Below are 22,329 nucleotides of genomic sequence, written 5' to 3'. Positions count from 1 at the left end.
AATACCATGTGGTGGCTGGAGTGGTGCTGGATTACCATGTGGGGTCTGGAGTGGTGCTAGAATACCATGAGGAGGCTGGAGTGGTGCTGGAATACCATGCAGGGGCTGGAGTGGTGCTGGAATACCATGTGGGGGCTGGAGTGGTGCTGGAATACCATGAGGAGTCTGGAGTGGTGCTGGAATACCATGCAGGGGCTGGAGTGGTGCTGGAATACCATGCGGGGGCTGGAGTGGTGCTGGAATACCATGAGGAGGCTGGAGTGGTGCTGGAATACCATGCGGGGGCTGGAGTGGTGCTGGAATACCATGCGGGGGCTGGAGTGGTGTGAAGCTCACCACCATTGGACTCTGGAGCAGTGGAAATGTGTTCTCTGGAGTGATGAATCACCACCTGGCAGTCCTACGGATGAATCTGGGTTTGGCGGATTCCAGGAGAACGCTGCCTGCCTGAATACATAGTGCCAACTGTAAAGTTTGGTGGAGGAGGAATAATGGTCTGGGGATGTTTTTCATGGTTTGGGCCCCTTAGTTCCAGTGAAGGGAAATCTACAGCATACAATGACCTTCTAAATGGTTTGTTGAGATCGGTGTGGAAGAACTTGACAGGCCTGCACAGAGCCCTGACCTCAACCCCAGCGAACATCTTTGGGATGAATTGGAACATTGGAACACGAGCCAGGCCTAATCGCCCAACATCAGTTTCCGACCTCACTAATGCTCTTGTGACTGAATGGAGCAAGTCCCCACAGCAATGTTCCAGCATCTAGTGGAAAGCCTTCCCAGAAGAGTGGAGGCTGTTATAGCAGCAATGTTCCAACATCTAGTGGAAAGCCTTCCCAGAAGAGTGGAGGCTGTTATAGAAGCAATGTTCCAACATCTAGTGGAAAGCCTTCCCAGAAGAGTGGAGGCTGTTATAGAAGCAATGTTCCTACATCTAGTGGAAAGCCTTCCCAGAAGAGTGGAGGCTGTTATAGCAGCAATGTTCCAACATCTAGTGGAAAGCCTTCCCAGAAGAGTGGAGGCTGTTATAGCAGCAATTTTCCAACATCTAGGGGAAAGCCTTCCCAGAAGAGTGGAGGCTGTTATAGCAGCAATGTTCCAACATCTAGTGGAAAGCCTTCCCAGAAGAGTGGAGGCTGTTATAGCAGCAATGTTCCAACATCTAGTGGAAAGCCTTCCCAGAAGAGTGGAGGCTGTTATAGCAGCAATGTTCCAACATCTAGTGGAAAGCCTTCCCAGAAGAGTGGAGGCTGTTATAGCAGCAATGTTCCTACATCTAGTGGAAAGCCTTCCCAGAAGAGTGGAGGCTGTTATAGCAGCAATGTTCCAACATCTAGTGGAAAGCCTTCCTAGAAGAGTGGAGGCTGTTATAGCAGCAATTTTCCAACATCTAGGGGAAAGCCTTCCCAGAAGAGTGGAGGCTGTTATAGCAGCAATGTTTCTACATCTAGTGGAAAGCCTTCCCAGAAGAGTGGAGGCTGTTATAGCAGCAATGTTCCAACATCTAGTGGAAAGCCTTCCTAGAAGAGTGGAGGCTGTTATAGCAGCAATGTACCAACATCTAGTGGAAAGCCTTCCCAGAAGAGTGGAGGCTGTTATAGTAGCAAAGGGGGACCAACTCCATATTAATGACCATGATTTTGGGATGAGATGTTCTACGAGCAGGTGTCCACATTATTTTGGTCATGTAGTGTAGCTCTTGACCACTTTAATGGACAATAACGTTTTAAAAACTTGAACTTGACCTCACCTGTTGGAAGCGTATGTCCAGGCTGAATGAGAGGGGGGGTCGAGGGTGGCAGACCGGGGGGTCAGTGTGCCCCCCCTCAGGGATCAGACAGGGGAGCAGAACCACCGTGTAGGAGCCAGAGTAGTCACGTACCTGACACAGGTAGACACACACACACACACACACACACACACACACACACACACACACACACACACACACACACACACACACACACACACACACACACACACACACACACACACACACACACACACACACACACACACACACACACACACACACAGACTTGTAAGTAAGCATTTCACGGTAAGGTCTACACATCTAATTAAATCAAATGTATTTATATAGCTGATGTCACAAAGTGCTGTACAGAAACCCAGCCTAAAACCCCAAACAGCAAGTAATGCAGGTGTAGAAGCACGTTGTCCACCTGTTGTATTCGGCGCATTTTGACAAATACAATTTGATTTGAAGGGAGAATGTTGGAGGAGACGCATAGAAAAGTAGGATGTGGTGGAGTGTGTGTGTGTGTGTGTGTGTGTGTGTGTGTGTGTGTGTGTGTGTGTGTGTGTGTGTGTGTGTGTGTGTGTGTGTGTGTGTGTGTGTGTGTGTGTGTGTGTGTGTGTGTGTGTGTGTGGACTCACAGCCAGCTGAGACACAAAGCTCCAGGCCTGCAGGGTGTGTGTGAGGGTGGTCTCAGACCGGACCAGAAATAGAGAGAACAGCAGGCCGGAGTGGGCATCTGATGTTACTACTGAGGACCCCGATACACCTGGGGTGGGGGGGTGTAGAGAAGGGAGGCAGGGAGGAGAGGTATGGAGGGAGGAGAGGGAGGGGTAGAGAAGGGGTGTGAGAAAGGGAGGGAGGAGAGGTAAGGGAGGGAGGGGAAGAGAAGGGGTGTGAGAGAGAGGGAGGGAGGAGAGGTAGTGGAGGGAGGGGTAGAGAAGGCGTGTGAGGGAGAGAGACCGTTGGTCAGCCAATCCCTCCTAAATTACTTGAAGAGGAATCTGCCATGGGTGACATTAGCAGAGTATACTAGAAATTGTAAACATTCTGGTAGTACCTGGGTGCGACAGGATAAAGTGACCCCGGAAACGAGCCTCTGTCCTGAAGGTGACCACCAGACGTCCCTCTCCGTTGATACGCATGCTGGTGGGGTGCAGAGAGCCTGGAGAGAGGGGGAAGTCCTGAACTCTCAGTGAAATGCTCAATGTCTGTCTGTCTGTGTTCCAGTGTCTGTCTGCCTATGGTCCGGTGTCTGTCTGTCTGTCCGGTGTCTGTCTGTCTGTCTGTCTGTCTGTCTGTCTGTCTGTCTGTCTGTCTGTCTGTCTGTCTGTCTGTCTGTCTGTCTGTCTGTCTGTCTGTCTGTCTGTCTGTCTGTCTGTCTGTCTGTCTGTCTGTCTGTCTGTCTGTCTGTCTGTGTTCCAGTGTCTGTCTGCCTATGGTCCGGTGTCTGTCTGTCTGTCTGTCTGTCTGTCTGTCTGTCTGTCTGTCTGTCTGTCTGTCTGTCTGTCTGCCTGCCTGCCTGCCTGCCTGCCTGCCTGCCTGCCTGCCTGCCTGTCTGTCTGTCTGTCTGTCTGTCTGTCTGTCTGTCTGTCTGTCTGTCTGTCTGTCTGTCCAGTGTCTGTCTGTCTGTCTGTCTGTCTGTCTGTGTTCCAGTGTCTGTCTGTCTGTCTGTCTGTCTGTCTGTCTGTCTGTCTGTCTGTCTGTCTGTCTGTCTGTCTGTCTGTCTGTCTGTCTGTCTGTCTGTCTGTCTGTCTGTCTGTCTGTCTGTCTGTCTGTGTTCCAGGGTGTGTGTGAGTCGTTCCTGTCTGTCCTTGTGTCTGTCTACCTTGTGTCTGTCCTTGTGTCTGTCTACCTTGTGTCTGTCCTTGTGTCTGTCTAGCTTGTGTCTGTCTACCTTGCAGCGGAGCATCGGGAGGGCTGCCTATCCCATCACGCCACAGGATAGACGTGTCATAGGTGAAGGTCATGCGGAGGTCAGATCGGAGGTCAAAGGTGAGCCAGCCGCCAGGGGCCGTTGGGGAGTGGAACACGTAGGAGACGAATAGAGGAACACGCAACGTCACATACGACTGGACCGCATTCAGGACCTAAAGACAGGGGAATGGATGGAGACACGTTGAGGACCTAAAGACAGGGGAATGGATGGAGACACGTTGAGGACCTAAAGACAGGGGAATGGATGGAGACAAGTTGAGGACCTAAAGACAGGGGAATGGATGGAGACAAGTTGAGGACCTAAAGACAGGGGAATGGATGGAGACAAGTTGAGGACCTAAAGACAGGGGAATGGATGGAGACACGTTGAGGACCTAAAGACAGGGGAATGGATGGAGACACGTTGAGGACCTAAAGACAGGGGAATGGAAAGACAGGGACCTAAAGAATGGATGGAGACAAGTTGAGGACCTAAAGGGACAGGGAGAATGGATGGAATGGATGGAGACACGTTGAGGACCTGAAGACAGGGGAATGGATGGAGACACGTTGAGGACCTGAATACAGGGGAATGGATGGAGACACGTTGAGGACCTAAAGACAGGAGAATGGATGGAGACACGTTGAGGACCTAAAGACAGGAGAATGGATGGAGACACGTTGAGGACCTGAATACAGGGGAATGGATGGAGACACGTTGAGGACCTGAATACAGGGGAATGGATGGAGGAGAATGGATGGAGACACGTTGAGGGACCTGAACCTAAAGACAGGGAATGGATGGAGACACGTTGAGGACCTAAACAGGGAATGGATGGAGACAATGGGATGACAGAGAATGGATGGAGACACGTTGAGGACCTAAAGACAGGAGAATGGATGGAGACACGTTGAGGACCTAAAGACAGGGGAATGGATGGAGACACGTTGAGGACCTGAAGACAGAATGGATGGAGACACGTTGAGGACCTGAAGACAGGAGAATGGATGGAGACACGTTGAGGACCTAAAGACAGGAGAATGGATGGAGACACGTTGATGAAGACAGGGGAATGGATGGAGACACGTTGAGGACCTAAAGACAGGGGAATGGATGGAGACACGTTGAGGACCTGAAGACAGGAGAATGGATGGAGACACGTTGAGGACCTAAAGACAGGAGAATGGATGGAGACACGTTGATGAAGACAGGGGAATGGATGGAGACACGTTGAGGACCTAAAGACAGGGGAATGGATGGAGACACGTTGAGGACCTAAAGACAGGAGAATGGATGGAGACACGTTGATGAAGACAGGGGAATGGATGGAGGCAAGTTGATGAAGACAGGGGAATGGATGGAGACACGTTGAGGACCTGAATACAGGGGAATGGATGGAGACACGGTGGATGGAAACTCCCTAGGACCTAAAGACAGGGGAATGGATGGAGACACGTTGAGGACCTTGAAGACAGGAGAATGGATGGAGACACGTTGAGGACCTAAAGACAGGAGAATGGATGGAGGTGGCCTGACAGGTGGAATGGATAACAGACACGTTGAGGACCTAAAGACAGGTTGAAACTGAAGGAGAATGGATGGAGACACGTTGAGGACCTAAAGACAGGGGAATGGATGGAGACACGTTGATGAAGACAGGGGAATGGATGGAGACACGTTGAGGACCTAAAGACAGGGGAATGGATGGAGACACGTTGATGAAGACAGGGGAATGGATGGAGACACGTTGAGGACCTAAAGACAGGGGAATGGATGGAGACACGTTGAGGACCTAAAGACAGGGGAATGGATGGAGACACGTTGAGGACCTGAAGACAGGAGAATGGATGGAGACACGTTGAGGACCTAAAGACAGGAGAATGGATGGAGACACGTTGAGGACCTAAAGACAGGGGAATGGATGGAGACACGTTGATGAAGACAGGGGAATGGATGGAGACACGTTGAGGACCTAAAGACAGGAGAATGGATGGAGACACGTTGAGGACCTGAAGACAGGAGAATGGATGGAGACACGTTGAGGACCTAAAGACAGGAGAATGGATGGAGACACGTTGAGGACCTAAAGACAGGGGAATGGATGGAGACACGTTGAGGACCTAAAGACAGGGGAATGGATGGAGACACGTTGAGGACCTAAAGACAGGGGAAGGAGACACGTTGATGAAGACAGGAGAATGGATGGAGACACGTTGATGTATCACTCTGATGTCATCACTGGCCCTCTGTGATGTCATCACTGTATTCTCTAACAGAACGTTGGCTGGCCCTCTGTGATGTCATCACTGTATTCTCTAACAGAACGTTGGCTGGCTCTCTGTGATGTCATCTTTGTTTTGACCTGTCCAGTCCATGTGAAGGTAAAGAGATAAGGAGATAAGGAGAAGAAGTAGCATTAGAGATAAGGGGAGGAAGTAGCATTAGAGATAAGGGGAGGAAGTAGCATTAGAGATAAGGGGAGGAAGTAGCATTAGAGATAAGGGGAGGAAGAAGCATTAGAGATAAGGGGAGGAAGTAGCATTAGAGATAAGGGGAGGAAGTAGCATTAGAGATAAGGGGAGGAAGAAGCATTAGAGATAAGGGGAGGAAGTAGCATTAGAGATAAGGGGAGGAAGTAGCATTAGAGATAAGGGGAGGAAGAAGATAAGGGGAGGAAGTTAGAGATAAGGGGAGGAAGTAGCATTAGAGATAAGGGGAGGAAGTAGCATTAGAGATAAGGGGAGGAAGTAGCATTAGAGATAAGGGGAGGAAGTAGCATTAGAGATAAGGGGAGGAAGTAGCATTAGAGATAAGGGGAGGAAGTAGCATTAGAGATAAGGGGAGGAAGTAGCATTAGAGATAAGGGGAGGAAGTAGCATTAGAGATAAGGGGAGGAAGTAGCATTAGAGATAAGGGGAGGAAGTAGCATTAGACATAAGGGGAGGAAGTAGCATTAGAGATAAGGGGAAGAAGTAGCATTAGAGATAAGGAGAGGAAGTAGCATTAGAGATAAGGGGAAGAAGTAGCATTAGAGATAAGGGGAAGAAGTAGCATTAGAGATAAGGAGAGGAAGTAGCATTAGAGATAAGGGGAAGAAGTAGCATTAGAGATAAGGGGAGGAAGAAGCATTAGAGATAAGGGGAAGAAGTAGCATTAGAGATAAGGGGAGGAAGTAGGATTAGAGATAAGGGGAGGAAGTAGCATTAGAGATAAGGGGAGGAAGTAGCATTAGAGATAAGGGGAGGAAGTAGCATTAGAGATAAGGGGAGGAAGTAGCATTAGAGATAAGGGGAGGAAGTAGCATTAGAGATAAGGGGAGGAAGTAGCATTAGAGATGAGGGGAGGAAGTAACATTAGAGATAAGGGGAGGAAGTAGCATTAGAGATAAGGGGAGGAAGTAGCATTAGAGATAAGGGGAGGAAGTAGCATTAGAGATAAGGGGAGGAAGTAGCATTAGAGATAAGGGGAGGAAGTAGCATTAGAGATAAGGGGAGGAAGAAGCATTAGAGATAAGGGGAGGAAGTAGCATTAGAGATAAGGGAGGAAGTAGCATTAGAGATAAGGGGAGGAAGTAGCATTAGAGATAAGGGGAGGAAGTAGTATTAGAGATAAGGGGAGGAAGTAGTATTAGAGATAAGGGGAGGAAGTAGCATTAGAGATAAGGGGAGGAAGTAGCATTAGAGATAAGGGGAGGAAGTAGCATTAGAGATAAGGGGAGGAAGAAGCATTAGAGATAAGGGGAGGAAGTAGCATTAGAGATAAGGGGAGGAAGTAGCATTAGAGATAAGGGGAGGAAGTAGCATTAGAGATAAGGGGAGGAAGTAGCATTAGAGATAAGGGGAGGAAGTAACATTAGAGATAAGGGGAGGAAGTAGCATTAGAGATAAGGAGAGGAAGTAGCATTACTTAAGAGACACACCCTATCTCCTCAGCCCTCAAATTAAGTGGACACTCATGACGTTTGACGAGTTGACACTTGCGGGGCAAGAGGGCAATGGAGGAAGGAAGGATTTTTAAATGGACCGGCCTTGCCCGGAAAGATTGGTTCCTACGTTTATGTAATACTAGTTCCTACCTGTCCGTCCGTCCTTACGGTCCCCCCAGTCAGACAGCAGGTCGCTGATGCTGTAGTATCCCGAGAAGATTGGTTCCTACTTTTATGTAATACTAGTTCCTACCTGTCCGTCCGTCCTTACGGTCCCCCCACAGTCAGACAGCAGGTCGCTGATGCTATAGTATCCAGAGAAGCTCCAGACACACGTCTCCAGGTCCAGACTGTTATAGAAACCCAGGGAGAGAGCTCCGTCCTGGGCTATGCTGTTCCGGAGGTGAGACCCTCCCACCACGCCGGCCACGGCCACCCCAGCTGAGGTGAGCCCCAGACGGGTAGCGCTGGCATCGCCTGGCCCCCCCTGGAGGTTGGAACAACGGTGGTTCCCCAACCGAGAGGGGTCGTGGTTCAGGGTTAGTGCCAGGTTGGAAAGGGGACGGGTGGAGATGAAAGGCAGCATTCCTGGGGAGAGACAGGTGAGGGGTTAGACCCAGAGGGGTCAAAGGTTGCAGGTCAGGTATGGTGTCAATGTGACCGATTGTGGTTGAGTGATCAAAAAAGGGGAGAGGTGAGAGCTGAGAGTTCAAAGGGGAGAGGTAAGGGGTGAGGGGTCAGGGGTGAGAGGTGAGAGTTCAAAGGGGAGAGGTGAGAGCTGAGAGTTCAAAGGGGAGAGGTGAGAGCTGAGAGTTCAAAGGGGAGAGGTGAGGGGTGAGAGTTCAAAGGCGAGAGGTAAGGGGTCAGGGTCAATTGAGAGGTCAAGGATAGGGCCAGGATGGAAAGAGGACAGCTGGTGATGTGATGGGTGAGAGTTAAAAGTTTAGGGGTCAAAGGCGTGAGGTCAGGTACCATCTACATGTGGCATAGTGACGGTTAGCCTGATGAGGTTGGGGTGCTGTGGGTCGTCTGGTCCAGTGTAGCGGATCTTAGCAGAGAACGGTTCAGCCCCTATTGCCCCAGGGGTATGAGGAGGGCACAGACCTGTAAGGACATGACAATAACTTTTAGGGTGACACAATAACTAATCAATCAATAAATCATGAAGGGGGCAGAGACATGGGGATGAAAGGAGAACAACAGTTAGGATATACTGTAATGTAGCCAACTGCATCTAGTCTGAAGCAGAGACTTTTATTTTCTCTTATTTCACTTATACTACTCACCCTCCTCCATGCTGACCTCCACCTGAGGGCTAGTCAGCCTCAGTCCTCCACGTCCTGGAGTGCTCACAGCTCGGACGGAGCACTGCACCCTGGCCCCTGCCTGAAGGTAAACAGCATCAAGCAGCATGGACCTGGTGGAGGAAAGGAAAGGGCTCAACTCTAACCTGGTGGAGGAAGGAAAGGGCTCAACTCTAACCTGGTGGAGGAAAGGGATCAACTCTAACCTGGTGGAGGAAAGGAAAGGGCTCAACTCTAACCTGATGGAGGAAAGGAAAGGGCTCAACTCTAACCTGGTGGAGGAAGGAAAGGGCTCAACTCTAACCTGGTGGAAGAAAGGAAAGGGCTCAACTCTAACCTGGTGGAGGAAAGGAAAGGAAAGGGCTCAACTCTAACCTGGTGGAGGAAAGGAAAGGGCTCAACTCTAACCTGGTGGAGGAAAGGAAAGGGCTCAACTCTAACCTGGTGGAGGAAAGGAAAGGGCTCAACTCTAACCTGGTGGAGGAAAGGAAAGGGCTCAACTCTAACTTGGTGGAAGGAAAGGGCTCCACTCTAACCTGGTGGAGGAAAGGAAAGGGCTCAACTCTAACCTGATGGAGGAAAGGAAAGGGCTCAACTCTAACCTGGGGGAGGAAAGGAAAGGGCTCAACTCTAACCTGGTGGAGGAAAGGAAAGGGCTCAACTCTAACCTGGTGGAGGAAAGGAAAGGGCTCAACTCTAACCTGGTGAAGGAAAGGAAAGGGCTCAACTCTAACCTGGTGGAGGAAAGGAAAGGGCTCAACTCTAAGCTGGTGGAGGAAAGGAAAGGAAAGGGCTCAACTCTAACCTGGTGGAGGAAAGGAAAGGGCTCAACTCTAACCTGGTGGAGGAAAGGAAAGGGCTCAACTCTAACCTGGTGGAGGAAAGGAAAGGGCTCAACTGTAACCTGGTGGAGGAAAGGGATCAACTCTAACCTGGTGGAGGAAAGGAAAGGGCTCAACTGTAACCTGGTGGAAGGAAAGGGCTCAACTCTAACCTGGTGGAGGAAAGGAAAGGGCTCAACTGTAACCTGGTGGAGGAAAGGAAAGGAAAGGGCTCAACTCTAACCTGGTGGAAGGAAAGGGCTCAACTCTAACCTGGTGGAGGAAAGGAAAGGGCTCCACTCTAACCTGGTGGAGGAAAGGAAAGGGCTCAACTCTAACCTGGTGGAGGAAAGGAAAGGAAAGGGCTCAACTCTAACCTGGTGGAGGAAATGAAAGGGCTCAACTCTAACCTGGTGGAGGAAAGGAAAGGAAAGGGCTCAACTCTAACCTGGTGGAGGAAAGGAAAGGGCTCAACTCTAACCTGGTGGAGGAAAGGAAAGGGATCAACTCTAACCTGGTGGAGGAAAGGAAAGGGCTCCACTCTAACCTGGTGGAGGAAGGAAAGGAAAGGGCTCAACTCTAACCTGATGGAGGAAAGGAAAGGGCTCAACTCTAACCTGATGGAGGAAAGGAAAGGGCTCAACTCTAACCTGGTGGAAGGAAAGGGCTCAACTCTAACCTGGTGGAGGAAAGGAAAGGGCTCAACTCTAACCTGGTGGAAGGAAAGGAAAGGGCTCAACTCTAACCTGGTGGAGGAAAGGAAAGGGCTCAACTCTAACCTGGTGGAAGGAAAGGGCTCAACTCTAACCTGGTGGAAGGAAAGGGCTCAACTCTAACCTGGTGGAGGAAAGGAAAGGGCTCAACTCTAACCTGATGGAGGAAAGGAAAGGGCTCCACTCTAACCTGATGGAGGAAAGGAAAGGAAAGGGCTCAACTCTAACCTGTTGGAGGAAAGGAAAGGGCTCCACTCTAACCTGATGGAGGAAAGGAAAAGAAAGGGCTCAACTCTAACCTGATGGAGGAAAGGAAAGGGCTCAACTCTAACCTGGTGGAGGAAAGGAAGGGCTCAACTCTAACCTGATGGAGGAAAGGAAAGGGCTCAACTCTAACCTGGTGGAGGAAAGGAAAGGGCTCAACTCTAACCTGGTGAAGGAAAGGAAAGGGCTCAACTCTAACCTGGTGGAAGGAAAGGAAAGGGCTCAACTCTAACCTGGTGGAGGAAAGGAAAGGAAAGGGCTCAACTCTAACCTGGTGGAGGAAAGGAAAGGAAAGGGCTCAACTCTAACCTGGTGGAAGGAAAGGAAAGGGCTCAACTCTAACCTGGTGGAGGAAGGAAAGGTGCATTCATTCACAACCTCATGTTGCATTAACTTTCAAAGCAGATTCCCTGTTACCTGTCTTTCCCTTTCTACATGATACATACTGGTCATTTAGCAGACGCTCTTATCCAGGGTAACTTACTCTATATAGTTAGTGCTTTCAACTTAAGGTAGCTAGGTGAGACAGACTCATATCACAGTCATTGTGACTAAAGCTCTCCTCAACGAAGCAGCTATCAGTAAAGACAGAGCCTGTAAGACATGTGCAGTAATAAGGTGTTAGCTGTACAGTTTATTTTGGGGGCTTTCTTGGATTCTGAACCTGGTAGAGGTGAGGAAGGTCCCAGCGTTGAGCTCCCTCGGTGGGCTAGCTACACCATCAGGAGTCCCTGGGGACCCCAGGAGCCAGCGGTACTCTGTCAGGGTGTTGTTGATACCCTCGGAGACGCAGAGAGACAAGGTACGACTATAGTCTGGGTAGCGGGGGTCACAGGCCTGAAAGGCGGAAGGCGGGTGGGGGAGGGGTACAAAACACAGTTACCATGGAGATATTGGGGGGTTCCCCAACCATATATGGTCCTAAGGTGCATTCGTAATGTATTCAGACCCCTCCCCTTCTTCCACATTTTGTTACGTTACAGCCTTATTCTAAAATGGATTCAGTAAAACATTTTCCATCATCAATCTACACACAATAGCCAATAATTACAAAGCCAAAACAGGTGTTTAGAAATGTTTGCGAATGTATTTTAAAAAATGCCTTATTTATTTACATACAAGTATTCAGACCTTATGCTATGAGACTCGAAATTGAGCTCAGGTGCACCTGCACCTTCTCCCCAAAGGGCCAGGGAGGCGAAGGTCATGTCATGCCTCCTCTGTAACCTTTTTCTCCCCAAAGGGCCAGGGAGGCGAAGGTCGTGTCATGCGTCCTCTGTAACCTTTTTCTCCCCAAAGGGCCAGGGAGGCGAAGGTCGTGTCATGCGTCCTCTGTAACCTTTTTCTCCCCAAAGGGCCAGGGAGGCGAAGGTCGTGTCATGCGTCCTCTGTAACCTTTTTCTCCCCAAAGGGCCAGGGAGGCGAAGGTCGTGTCATGCGTCCTCTGTAACCTTTTTCTCCCCAAAGGGCCAGGGAGGCGAAGGTCGTGCCATGCGTCCTCTGTAACCTTTTTTTCCCCAAAGGGCCAGGGAGGCGAAGGTCGTGTCATGCGTCCTCTGTAACCGCACTTCTTAAAACCCGCCCTCTTAATCTGGAAGACACCTGCGCCAGTGGTGAGGAAACACCGTTCAACTGACAACCGGCGTCAGCCTGCAGGCGCCCTGCCCGCCACAAGGAGGCACTACAAGCGCAATGAGCCAAGCAAAGCCCCCCCAGCAAAACCCTCCCCTAACCCTGACGACGCTGGGCCAATTGTGTGCCACCCTATGGGACTCCCGTTCACGGCCGGTTGTGATACAGCCTGGGATCGAACCCAGGTCTGTAGTGACGCCTCTAGCGCTGCGATTCAGTGCCTTAGACCGCTGCACCACTCGGGAGACCGATCTCCATCATTCTTTAATGGAAGAAGTTTGGAACCACCAAGACTCTTCCTAGAGCTGGCCGCCTGGATTAACTAAGCAATCGGAGGAGAAGGGCCTTGGTCAGGGAGGTGACCAAGAACACGATGGTCACTCTGACAGAGCTCCAGAGTTCCTCTGTTTAGATGGGAGAACCTTCCTGAAGGAGAACCATCTCTGCAGCACTCCACCAATCAGTCCTTCATGATAGAGTGGCCAGACGGAAGCCACTCCTCAGTAAAAGGCACATGACAGCCAGCTTGGAGTTTGCCAAAAGGCATCCAGAGGACTCTCAGACCATGAGAAACAAGATTCTCTGATCTGATGAAACCAAGATTGAACTCTTTGGCCTGAATGCCAAGCATCACGTCTGGAGGAAACCTGGCACCATCTCTACGGTGAAGCATGGTGGTGGCAGCATCATGCTGTGGGGATGTATTTCAGCGACAGGGACTGGGAGACTAGTCAGGATAGACGGAAAGATGAACAGAGCAAAGTACAGAGAGATCCTTGATTAAAAAATGTGGATTTGGATATTGGATATTGTGTGTAGATTGTTGAGAAAATAAAACAATTTGATCCATTTTACATAACTGAATGTAGAAAAGGTCAAGGGGTCTGAATACTTTCTGAATGCACAGTATTCAGGAACTCACCGTCACACACACAAGGGGGTACCCGGTGGGGGGGTGGGGGCTGGTTGGGGTTGAGGCGAGAGTTGGGTCATCATAGACCAGGAAGGACACCACGAGGGGTACAGCAGGGAACGTGATGCCCCCCACATCACCCCCCTCCTTCTCCTCAATGAACACTGTCGCCTTGGTCACCTGGAGGTGGGAGGCAAAAAACAGATTCAAAGTCTTTTATCCATCCTGTGGTCTCTACGGGTGTCTACTGGTCTCTACTGGTCTCTACTGGTCTCTACTAGTCTCTACTGGTCTCTACTGGTCTCTACTAGTCTCTACTAGTCTCTACGGGTCTCTACGGGTGTCTACTGGTCTCTACTGGTCTCTACGGGTCTCTACGGGTGTCTACGGGTGTCTACTGGTCTCTGCTGGTCTCTGCTGGTCTCTACTGGTCTCTACTGGTCTCTACTGGTCTCTGCTGGTCTCTACTGGTCTCTGCTGGTGTCTACTGGTCTCTGCTGGTCTCTGCTGGTCTCTACTGGTCTCTACTGGTCTCTGCTGGTCTCTGCTGGTCTCTGCTGGTCTCTACTGGGCTCTACTGGTGTCTACTGGTCTCTGCTCATCTCTGCTGGTCTCTGCTGGTCTCTGCTGGTCTCTACTGGTCTCTACTGGTCTCTACTGGTGTCTACTGGTCTCTACTGGTCTCTACTGGTCTCTACTGGTGTCTACTGGTCTCTACTGGTGTCTACTGGTCTCTACTGGTCTCTACTGGTCTCTGCTGGTCTCTGCTGGTCTCTACTGGTCTCTACTGGTCTCTACTGGTCTCTACTGGTCTCTGCTGGTCTCTGCTGGTCTCTGCTGGTGTCTACTAGTCTCTGCTGGTCTCTGCTGGTCTCTGCTGGTCTCTGCTGTTCTCTACTGGTCTCTGCTGGTCTCTGTTGGTCTCTACTGGTGTCTATTGGTCTCTGCTGGTCTCTGCTGGTCTCTACTGGTCTCTGCTGGTCTCTGCTGGTCTCTGCTGGTCTCTACTGGCCTCTACTGGCCTCTACTGGTCTCTGCTGGTCTCTACTGGTCTCTACTGGTCTCTGCTGGTCTCTGCTGGTCTCTGCTGGTCTCTGCTGGTCTCTACTGGTCTCTGCTGGTCTCTGCTTGTCTCAACTGGTCTCTACTGGTCTCTACTGGATTATATTGGTCTCTACTAGTCTCTACTGGTCTCTACTGTTCTCTACTAGACTCTACTGGTCTCTACTAGTCTTTACTGGTCTCTACTGGTCTCTACTGGTCTCTGCTGGTCTCTACTGGTCTCTACAGGTCTCTGCTGGTCTCTACTGGTCTCTGCTGGTCTCTACTGGGCTCTTCTGGTCTCTACTGGTCTCTGCTGGTCTCTACTGGTCTCTACTGGTCTCTACTGGTCTCTGCTGGTCTCTGCTGGTCTCTACTGGTCTCTACTGGTCTCTACTGGTCTCTACTGGATTATATTGGTCTCTACTAGTCTCTACTGGTCTCTACTGTTCTCTACTAGACTCTACTGGTCTCTACTAGTCTTTACTGGTCTCTACTGGTCTCTGCTGGTCTCTACTGGTCTCTACAGGTCTCTGCTGGTCGCTACTGGTCTCTACTGGTCTCTGCTGGTCTCTACAGGTCTCTACAGGTCTCTTCTGGTATCTACTGGTCTCTGCTGGTCTCTACTGGTCTCTACTGGTCTCTACTAGATTATATTGGTCTCTACTAGTCTCTACTGGTCTCTACTGTTCTCTACTAGACTCTACTGGTCTCTACTATTCTTTCCTGGTCTCTATGGGACTCTACGGGACTCTACTGGTCTCTACAGGTCTCTACTGGTATCTACTGGTCTCTACAGGTCTCTACTAGACTCTACTGGTCTCTACTGCTCTCTACTAGTCTGTACTGGTCTGTAATGGTCTCTACTAGACTCTACTGGTCTCTAATAGATTCTACTGGTCTCTACTGGACTCTACTAGATTCTACTGGTCTCTACTAGATTCTACTGGTCTCTACTAGATTCTACTGGTCTCTACTAGACTCTTCTGATCTCTACTCAACAATTGACTTTCATCAGCTTAATCACAGAGTTAGATGTTCAACTAAATTGGAGTGATTTTGGATTTGGTTTGGTGTCTCACCTGTCTCATGTCTCTCACCTGTGTGTCAGCCACCATATGTTGGTCAGGTGTGAGCTGTAGGGTGAAGGTCTCTCTCATCTCTCCCTCCTCGTCATACAGAACCTCTACCTCTACCAGATGCTCTGTCTGGCCCTCAGAAAACACCAGCTCTGGGAAACGGCCAAACAGCAAGTTATAGTTGGTTGTTTTTATAGTTGTGGATATTTTTTCATATTTCGGAAATCGATACTCTCTCTGTATTGTGTACCACTCTCACTCTCTTTCTCTCAATGATCTCTTCCCCCTCCTCCCCTCTCTTCCCCCTCCTCCCCTCTCTCCCCCACCTCCCCTCTCTCCCCCTCCTCCCCTCTCTTCCCCCTCCTCCCCTCTCTTCTCCCTCCTCCCCTCTCTTCCCCCTCCTCTCCTCTCTCTCCCTCCTCCCCTCTCTTCCCCCTCCTCCCCTCTCTCACCCTCCTCCCCTCTCTTCCCCCTCCTCCCCTCACTTCCCCCTCCTCCCCTCTCTTCCCCCTCCTCCCCTCTCTCCCCCTCCTCCCCTCTCTTCCCCCTCCTCCCCTCTCTTCTCCCTCCTCCCCTCTCTCTCCCTCCTCCCCTCTCTCTCCCTCCTCTCCCCTCTCTTCCCCCTCCTCCCCTCTCTTCCCCCTCCTCCCCTCTCTTCCCCCTCCTCCCCTCTCTCCCCGTCCTCTCCTCTCTCCCCCTCCTCCCCTCTCTTCCCCCTCCTCTCCTCTCTCCCCCTCCTCCCCTCTCTTCCCCCTCCTCCCCTCTCTTCCCCCTCCTCCCCTCTCTTCCCCCTCCTCCCCTCTCTTCCCCGTCCTCTCCTCTCTCCCCCTCCTCCCCTCTCTTCCCCCTCCTCTCCTCTCTCCCCCTCCTCCCCTCTCTTCCCCCTCCTCTCCTCTCTCCCCCTCCTCCCCTCTCTTCCCCCTCCTCTCTTCTCTCCCCCTCCTCCCCTCTCTTCCCCCTCCTCTCCTCTCTCCCCCTCCTCCCCTCTCTTCTCCCTCCTCCCCTCTCTCTCCCTCCTCCCCTCTCTCTCCCTCCTCTCCTCTCCCCTCTCTTCCCCCTCCTCCCTTCTCTTCCACCCCCTCCACCCTCTCTTCCCCCTCCTCCGCTCTCTTCCCCGTCCTCTCCTCTCTCACCCTCCTCCCCTCTCTTCCCCCTCCTCTCCTCTCTCCCCCTCCTCCCCTCTCTTCCCCCTCCTCTCCTCTCTTCCCCCTCCTCTCCTCTCTCCCCCTCCTCCCCTCTCTTCCCCCTCCTCCCGTCTCTCCCCCTCCCCTCTCTTCCCCCTCTCTTCCCCCTCTCTTCCTACCTCCTCTCCTCTCTCCCCCTCCTCCCCTCTCTTCCCCCTCCTCCCCTCTCTCCCCCTCCTCCCCACCCCCTCCCCTCTCTTCCCCCTCTTCCCCCTCTTCCCCCTCCTCCCCTCTCTCCCCCTCCTCCCCTCGCCCCTCCCCTCTCTTCCCCCTCTCTTCCCCCTCTCTTCCCCCTCCTCTCCTCTCTCCCCCTCCTCCCCTCTCTTCCCCCTCCTCCCCTCTCTCCCCCTCCTCCCCTCTCTTCCCCCTCCTCCCCTCTCTCCCCCTCCTCCCCTCTATTCCCCCTCCTCCCTTCTCTCCCCCTCCTCCCCTCTCTTCCCCCTTCTCCCCTCTCATCCCCCTCCTCCCCGCACTCCCCCTCCTCACCCTGTGACAGAGGGTTGTAGTCTTGTCCAGAGTGGGCAGAGCCATCTTTAGTGTGCACACGCACTACCGACACCCTGGAGACGTCGCCATGGCGCCGCACGGCAACCCTCAGCACGGTTATCTCGCCGTGGGCAACCGGCTCACTCACCGTGTATCGAGGCTCGGAGAACCTGATCACAGACTCTGGAAACATCAATGAATAAATCAATCAATTAATAAATCAATCAGACATTCAGTCAGTCAATCAATCAATCAGGCAATCAGCCAGTCAGTCAGTCAATCAATCAATCAGGCAATCAGACATTCAGTCAGTCAATCAATCAAACATTCAGTCAGTCAATCAATCAATCAGGCAATCAGACATTCAGTCAGTCAATCAATCAATCAGGCAATCAGACATTCAGTCAGTCAATCAATCAATCAATCAATCAATCAAACATTCAGTCAGTCAATCAATCAATCAGGCAATCAGCCAGTCAGTCAGTCAATCAATCAATCAGCCAGTCAGTCAGTCAATCAATCAATCAGCCAGTCAGTTAGTCAATCAATCAATCAGCCAGTCAGTCAATCAATCAATCAGGCAATCAGCCAGTCAGTCAATCAATCAATCAGCCAGTCAGTCAGTCAGTCAGTCAATCAATCAATCAGCCAGTCAGTCAATCAAACAGCCAGTCAGTCAGTCAATCAATCAAACAGCCAGTCAGTCAGTCAATCAATCAAACAGCCAGTCAGTCAGTCAGTCAATCAATCAAACAGCCAGTCAATCAATCAAACAGCCAGTCAGTCAATCAATCAATCAAACAGCCAGCCAGTCAGTCAATCAATCAAACAGCCAGTCAGTCAGTCAGTCAATCAATCAAACAGCCAGTCAGTCAGTCAATCAATCAGCCAGCCAGTCAATCAATCAGCCAGTCAGTCAATCAATCAGCCAGTCAGTCAATCAATCAAACAGCCAGCCAGTCAATCAATCAGCCAGTCAGTCAATCAATCAGCCAATCAGTCAATCAATCAGCCAGTCAGTCAATCAATCAGCCAGTCAGTCAATCAGTCAATCAGCCAGCCAGTCAGTCAATCAATCAGCCAGTCAGTCAATCAATCAGCCAATCAATCAATGAATCAATAAATCATCAATCAAATCAATAATTGTTCTTACTGTCTCTACTATCAGTGATCCTGATGACTATCTCCTTCTGCTCACCCAGCAACAAGCCCAGATCTGATTGGCTTCTGGGGATTCCGAGGACCAGGCGAAACTCTTCCTCTTCCTCAAACTCCAAGTCGTCAACCAGAGTCACGATACATTGCTGCTCACGCTCACCTACACACACACACACACACACACACACACACACACACACACACACACACACACACACACACACACACACACACACACACACACACACACACACACACACACACACACACACACACACACACACACACACACACACACACACACACACACACACACACACACACACACAGTCTTGACAGCTAACCTTGTGGGGACACACAATTCAGTCCCATTCAAAATCCTATTTTCCCTAACCCCTAACCCCTAAACCTAACACGTACTCTTACCCTAACCCTAACCTTAACCCTAAATCTAACACTAGCTCCTAACCCTAAAACTAACTCTAGCTCCTAACCCTAAAACTAACCCTAACCCTAGCTCCTAACCCCTAACTCTAGCTCCTAACCCTAAAACTAACTCTAGCTCCTCACCCTAAAACTAACCCTAACCCTAGCTCCTAACCCCTAACTCTAGCTCCTAACCCTAAAACTAACTCTAGCTCCTAACTCTAAAACTAACCCTAACCCTAGCTCCTAACCCCTAACACTAGCTCCTAACCCTAAAACTAACCCTAGCTCCTAACCCTAAAACTAACCCTAGCTCCTAACCCTAGCTCCTAACCCTAAAACTAACCCTAGCTCCTAACCCTAAAACTAACCCCAGCTCCTAACCCTAAAACTAACCCTAGTTCCTAACCCTAAAACTAACCCTAGCTCCTAACCTTAGCTCCTAACCCTAGCTCCTAACCCTAAAACTAACCCTAAAACTAACCCTAGCTCCTAACCCTAAAACTAACCCTAGCTCCTAACCCTAAAACTAACCCTAGTTCCTAACCCTAAAACTAACCCTAGCTCCTAACCCTAAAACTAACCCTAACCCTAGCTCCTAACCCTAAAACTAAAACTAACCCTAGCTCATAACCCTAAAACTAACCCTAGCTCCTAACCCTATCTCCTAACCCTAGCTCCTAACCCTAACCCTAACCCTAGCTCCTAACCCTAAAACTAAAACTAACCCTAGCTCATAACCCTAAAACTAACCCTAGCTCCTAACCCTATCTCCTAACCCTAGCTCCTAACCCTAAAACTAACCCTAGCTCCTAACCCTAAAACTAACCCTAGCTCCTAATCCTAAAACTAACCCTAGCTCCTAATCCTAAAACTAACCCTAGCTCCTAACCCTAAAACTAACCCTAGCTCCTAACCCTATCTCCTAACCCTAGCTCCTAATCCTAAAACTAACCCTAGCTCATAACCCTAAAACTAACCCTAGCTCCTAACCCTATCTCCTAACCCTAGCTCCTAATCCTAAAACTAACCCTAGCTCCTAACCCTAAAACTAACCCTAGCTCCTAACCCTATCTCCTAACCCTAGCTCCTAACCCTAAAACTAACCCTAGCTCCTAACCCAAGTTCCCTATTCTAACCCTAACACTAAAACTAACTCTAACCCTAAAACCCTAGCTCCTAACCCAAACCCTAGTTCCTTATTCTAACCCTAAAACTAACCCTACTCCTAAATCTCCTAACCCTAGCTCTCCTAAAACCCTAGCTCCTAACCCAAGTTCCCTATTCTAACCCTAACACTAAAACTAACTCTAGCTCCTAACCCTAGCTCCTAACCCAAGTTCCTTATTCTAACCCTAACACTAAAACTAACCCTAGCTCCTAACCCTAGCTCCTAACCCTAAAACTAACCCTAGCTCCTAACCCAAGTTCCTTATTCTAACCCTAACACTAAAACTAACCCTAGCTCCTAACCCTAGCTCCTAACCCTAGCTCCTAACCCGAGTTCCTAATTCTAACCCTAACACTAATTCTAACCCTAAACCCCCTAGAAGTAGCATCTGACCTTGTGGGGACTAACAAAATGTCCCCAGTTGGTCCATTTTGTTTTAGTTTACTATTCTAGTAGGGACTTCTGGTCCCCACAAGAATAGTTAAACATGTCCACACACACAAACACACAAACACACACGTTGATGTGACAAATGGGGACGTCAGATGAAAAACAGCAGGACACACCTTCCAATCTGTCCTGATGTCCATGTGTTTGTACTGTCTCTCTGTACCTGGCCTGAAGGTGACGACGGAGGCATCCGTGTCTGGTCTCTCCTCATAGTCCATCGTCACCTGGGCGGAACCCTGGCGCGTGTAACATCTGACGACGGAGCTGAGGCCTAGGTCGCCGTCACGGGTTACCACGGCAACCGCCCGTCCGTCGGCCTCGTCCACCCGCAGCTCGACTTCCCCGAACTGCACCCTGGGTACTGAGGCAGAGACATAGGAACAATGAGATGTTATGAACAGCCTAATGTAGTATAGAAAATGTTAAAAAGTAAGGTATATACTGTGTCTCCTAACTCCTAGAACTCACAATAAGGTGTGTATTGTGTCTCCTAACTCCTAGAACTCACAATAAGGTATATACTGTGTCTCCTAACTCCTAGAACTCACAATAAGGTATATACTGTGTCTCCTAACTCCTAGAACTCACAATAAGGTATATACTGTGTCTCCTAACTCCTAGAACTCACAATAAGGTATATACTGTGTCTCCTAACTCCTAGAACTCACAATAAGGTATATACTGTGTCTCCTAACTCCTAGAACTCACAATAAGGTATATACTGTGTCTCCTAACTCCTAGAACTCACAATAAGGTATATACTGTGTCTCCTAACTCCTAGAACTCACAATAAGGTATATACTGTGTCTCCTAACTCCTAGAACTCACAATAAGGTATATACTGTGTCTCCTAACTCCTAGAACTCACAATAAGGTATATACTGTGTCTCCTAACTCCTAGAACTCACAATAAGGTATATACTGTGTCTCCTAACTCCTAGAACTCCCAATAAGGTATATACTGTGTCTCCTAACTCCTAGAACTCACAATAAGGTATATAGTCTATCTCCTAACTCCTAGAACTCCCAATAAGGTATATATTGTATCTCCTAACTCCTAGAACTCCCAATAAGGTATATACTGTGTCTCCTAACTCCTAGAACTCACAATAAGGTATATACTGTGTCTCCTAACTCCTAGAACTCACAATAAGGTATATAGTCTATCTCCTAACTCCTAGAACTCACAATAAGGTATATACTGTGTCTCCTAACTCCTAGAACTCACAATAAGGTATATACTGTGTCTCCTAACTCCTAGAACTCACAATAAGGTATATACTGTGTCTCCTAACTCCTAGAACTCACAATAAGGTATATACTGTGTCTCCTAACTCCTAGAACTCACAATAAGGTATATACTGTGTCTCCTAACTCCTAGAACTCACAATAAGGTATATACTGTGTCTCCTAACTCCTAGAACTCACAATAAGGTATATACTGTGTCTCCTAACTCCTAGAACTCCCAATAAGGTATATACTGTGTCTCCTAACTCCTAGAACTCACAATAAGGTATATACTGTGTCTCCTAACTCCTAGAACTCACAGTAAGGTATATAGTCTATCTCCTAACTCCTAGAACTCACAATAAGGTATATACTGTGTCTCCTAACTCCTAGAACTCACAATAAGGTATATACTGTGTCTCCTAACTCCTAGAACTCACAGTAAGGTATATAATGTGTCTCCTAACTCATAGAACTCACACTAAGGTATATACTGTGTCTCCTAACTCCTAGAACTCACAGTAAGGTATATACTGTGTCTCCTAACTCCTAGAACTCACAATAAGGTATATAGTGTATCTCCTAACTCCTAGAACTCACAGTAAGGTATATAGTCTATCTCCTAACTCCTAGAACTCACAATAAGGTATATATTGTGTCTCCTAACTTCTAGAACTCACAATAAGGTATATATTGTGTCTCCTAACTCCTAGAACTCACAATAAGGTATATACTGTGTCTCCTAACTCCTAGAACTCACAATAAGGTATATAATGTGTCTCCTAACTCCTAGAACTCACAATAAGGTATATACTGTGTCTCCTAACTCCTAGAACTCCCAATAAGGTATATACTGTGTC

The 22,329-nt window shown here is 49.4% G+C and overlaps 1 protein-coding gene across 1 annotated transcript in view; it reads right to left on the bottom strand.

The window, feature by feature from the left end:
• LOC124013880 (FRAS1-related extracellular matrix protein 2-like) overlaps positions 1–22,329 on the bottom strand; it is a 60,087-nt gene that overhangs the window by 8,822 nt on the left and 28,936 nt on the right. The window contains exons 19-31 of the mRNA XM_046328431.1: positions 20,405–20,602; positions 18,190–18,354; positions 17,037–17,219; positions 15,388–15,518; positions 13,256–13,426; positions 11,366–11,538; positions 8,886–9,016; positions 8,572–8,703; positions 7,853–8,187; positions 3,654–3,846; positions 2,817–2,921; positions 2,398–2,525; positions 1,751–1,882 (exon numbers count right to left, since the gene is read on the bottom strand). Coding sequence (XP_046184387.1) covers positions 1,751–1,882; positions 2,398–2,525; positions 2,817–2,921; positions 3,654–3,846; positions 7,853–8,187; positions 8,572–8,703; positions 8,886–9,016; positions 11,366–11,538; positions 13,256–13,426; positions 15,388–15,518; positions 17,037–17,219; positions 18,190–18,354; positions 20,405–20,602 — 2,177 coding nt within the window. The remainder of the gene's footprint in view (positions 1–1,750; positions 1,883–2,397; positions 2,526–2,816; positions 2,922–3,653; positions 3,847–7,852; positions 8,188–8,571; positions 8,704–8,885; positions 9,017–11,365; positions 11,539–13,255; positions 13,427–15,387; positions 15,519–17,036; positions 17,220–18,189; positions 18,355–20,404; positions 20,603–22,329) is intronic.

Source organism: Oncorhynchus gorbuscha, linkage group LG25 (assembly GCF_021184085.1).
Source record: "Oncorhynchus gorbuscha isolate QuinsamMale2020 ecotype Even-year linkage group LG25, OgorEven_v1.0, whole genome shotgun sequence".
Lineage (NCBI taxonomy): Eukaryota > Metazoa > Chordata > Actinopteri > Salmoniformes > Salmonidae > Oncorhynchus > Oncorhynchus gorbuscha.
This window is presented reverse-complemented; position numbering and strand designations above follow the sequence as displayed.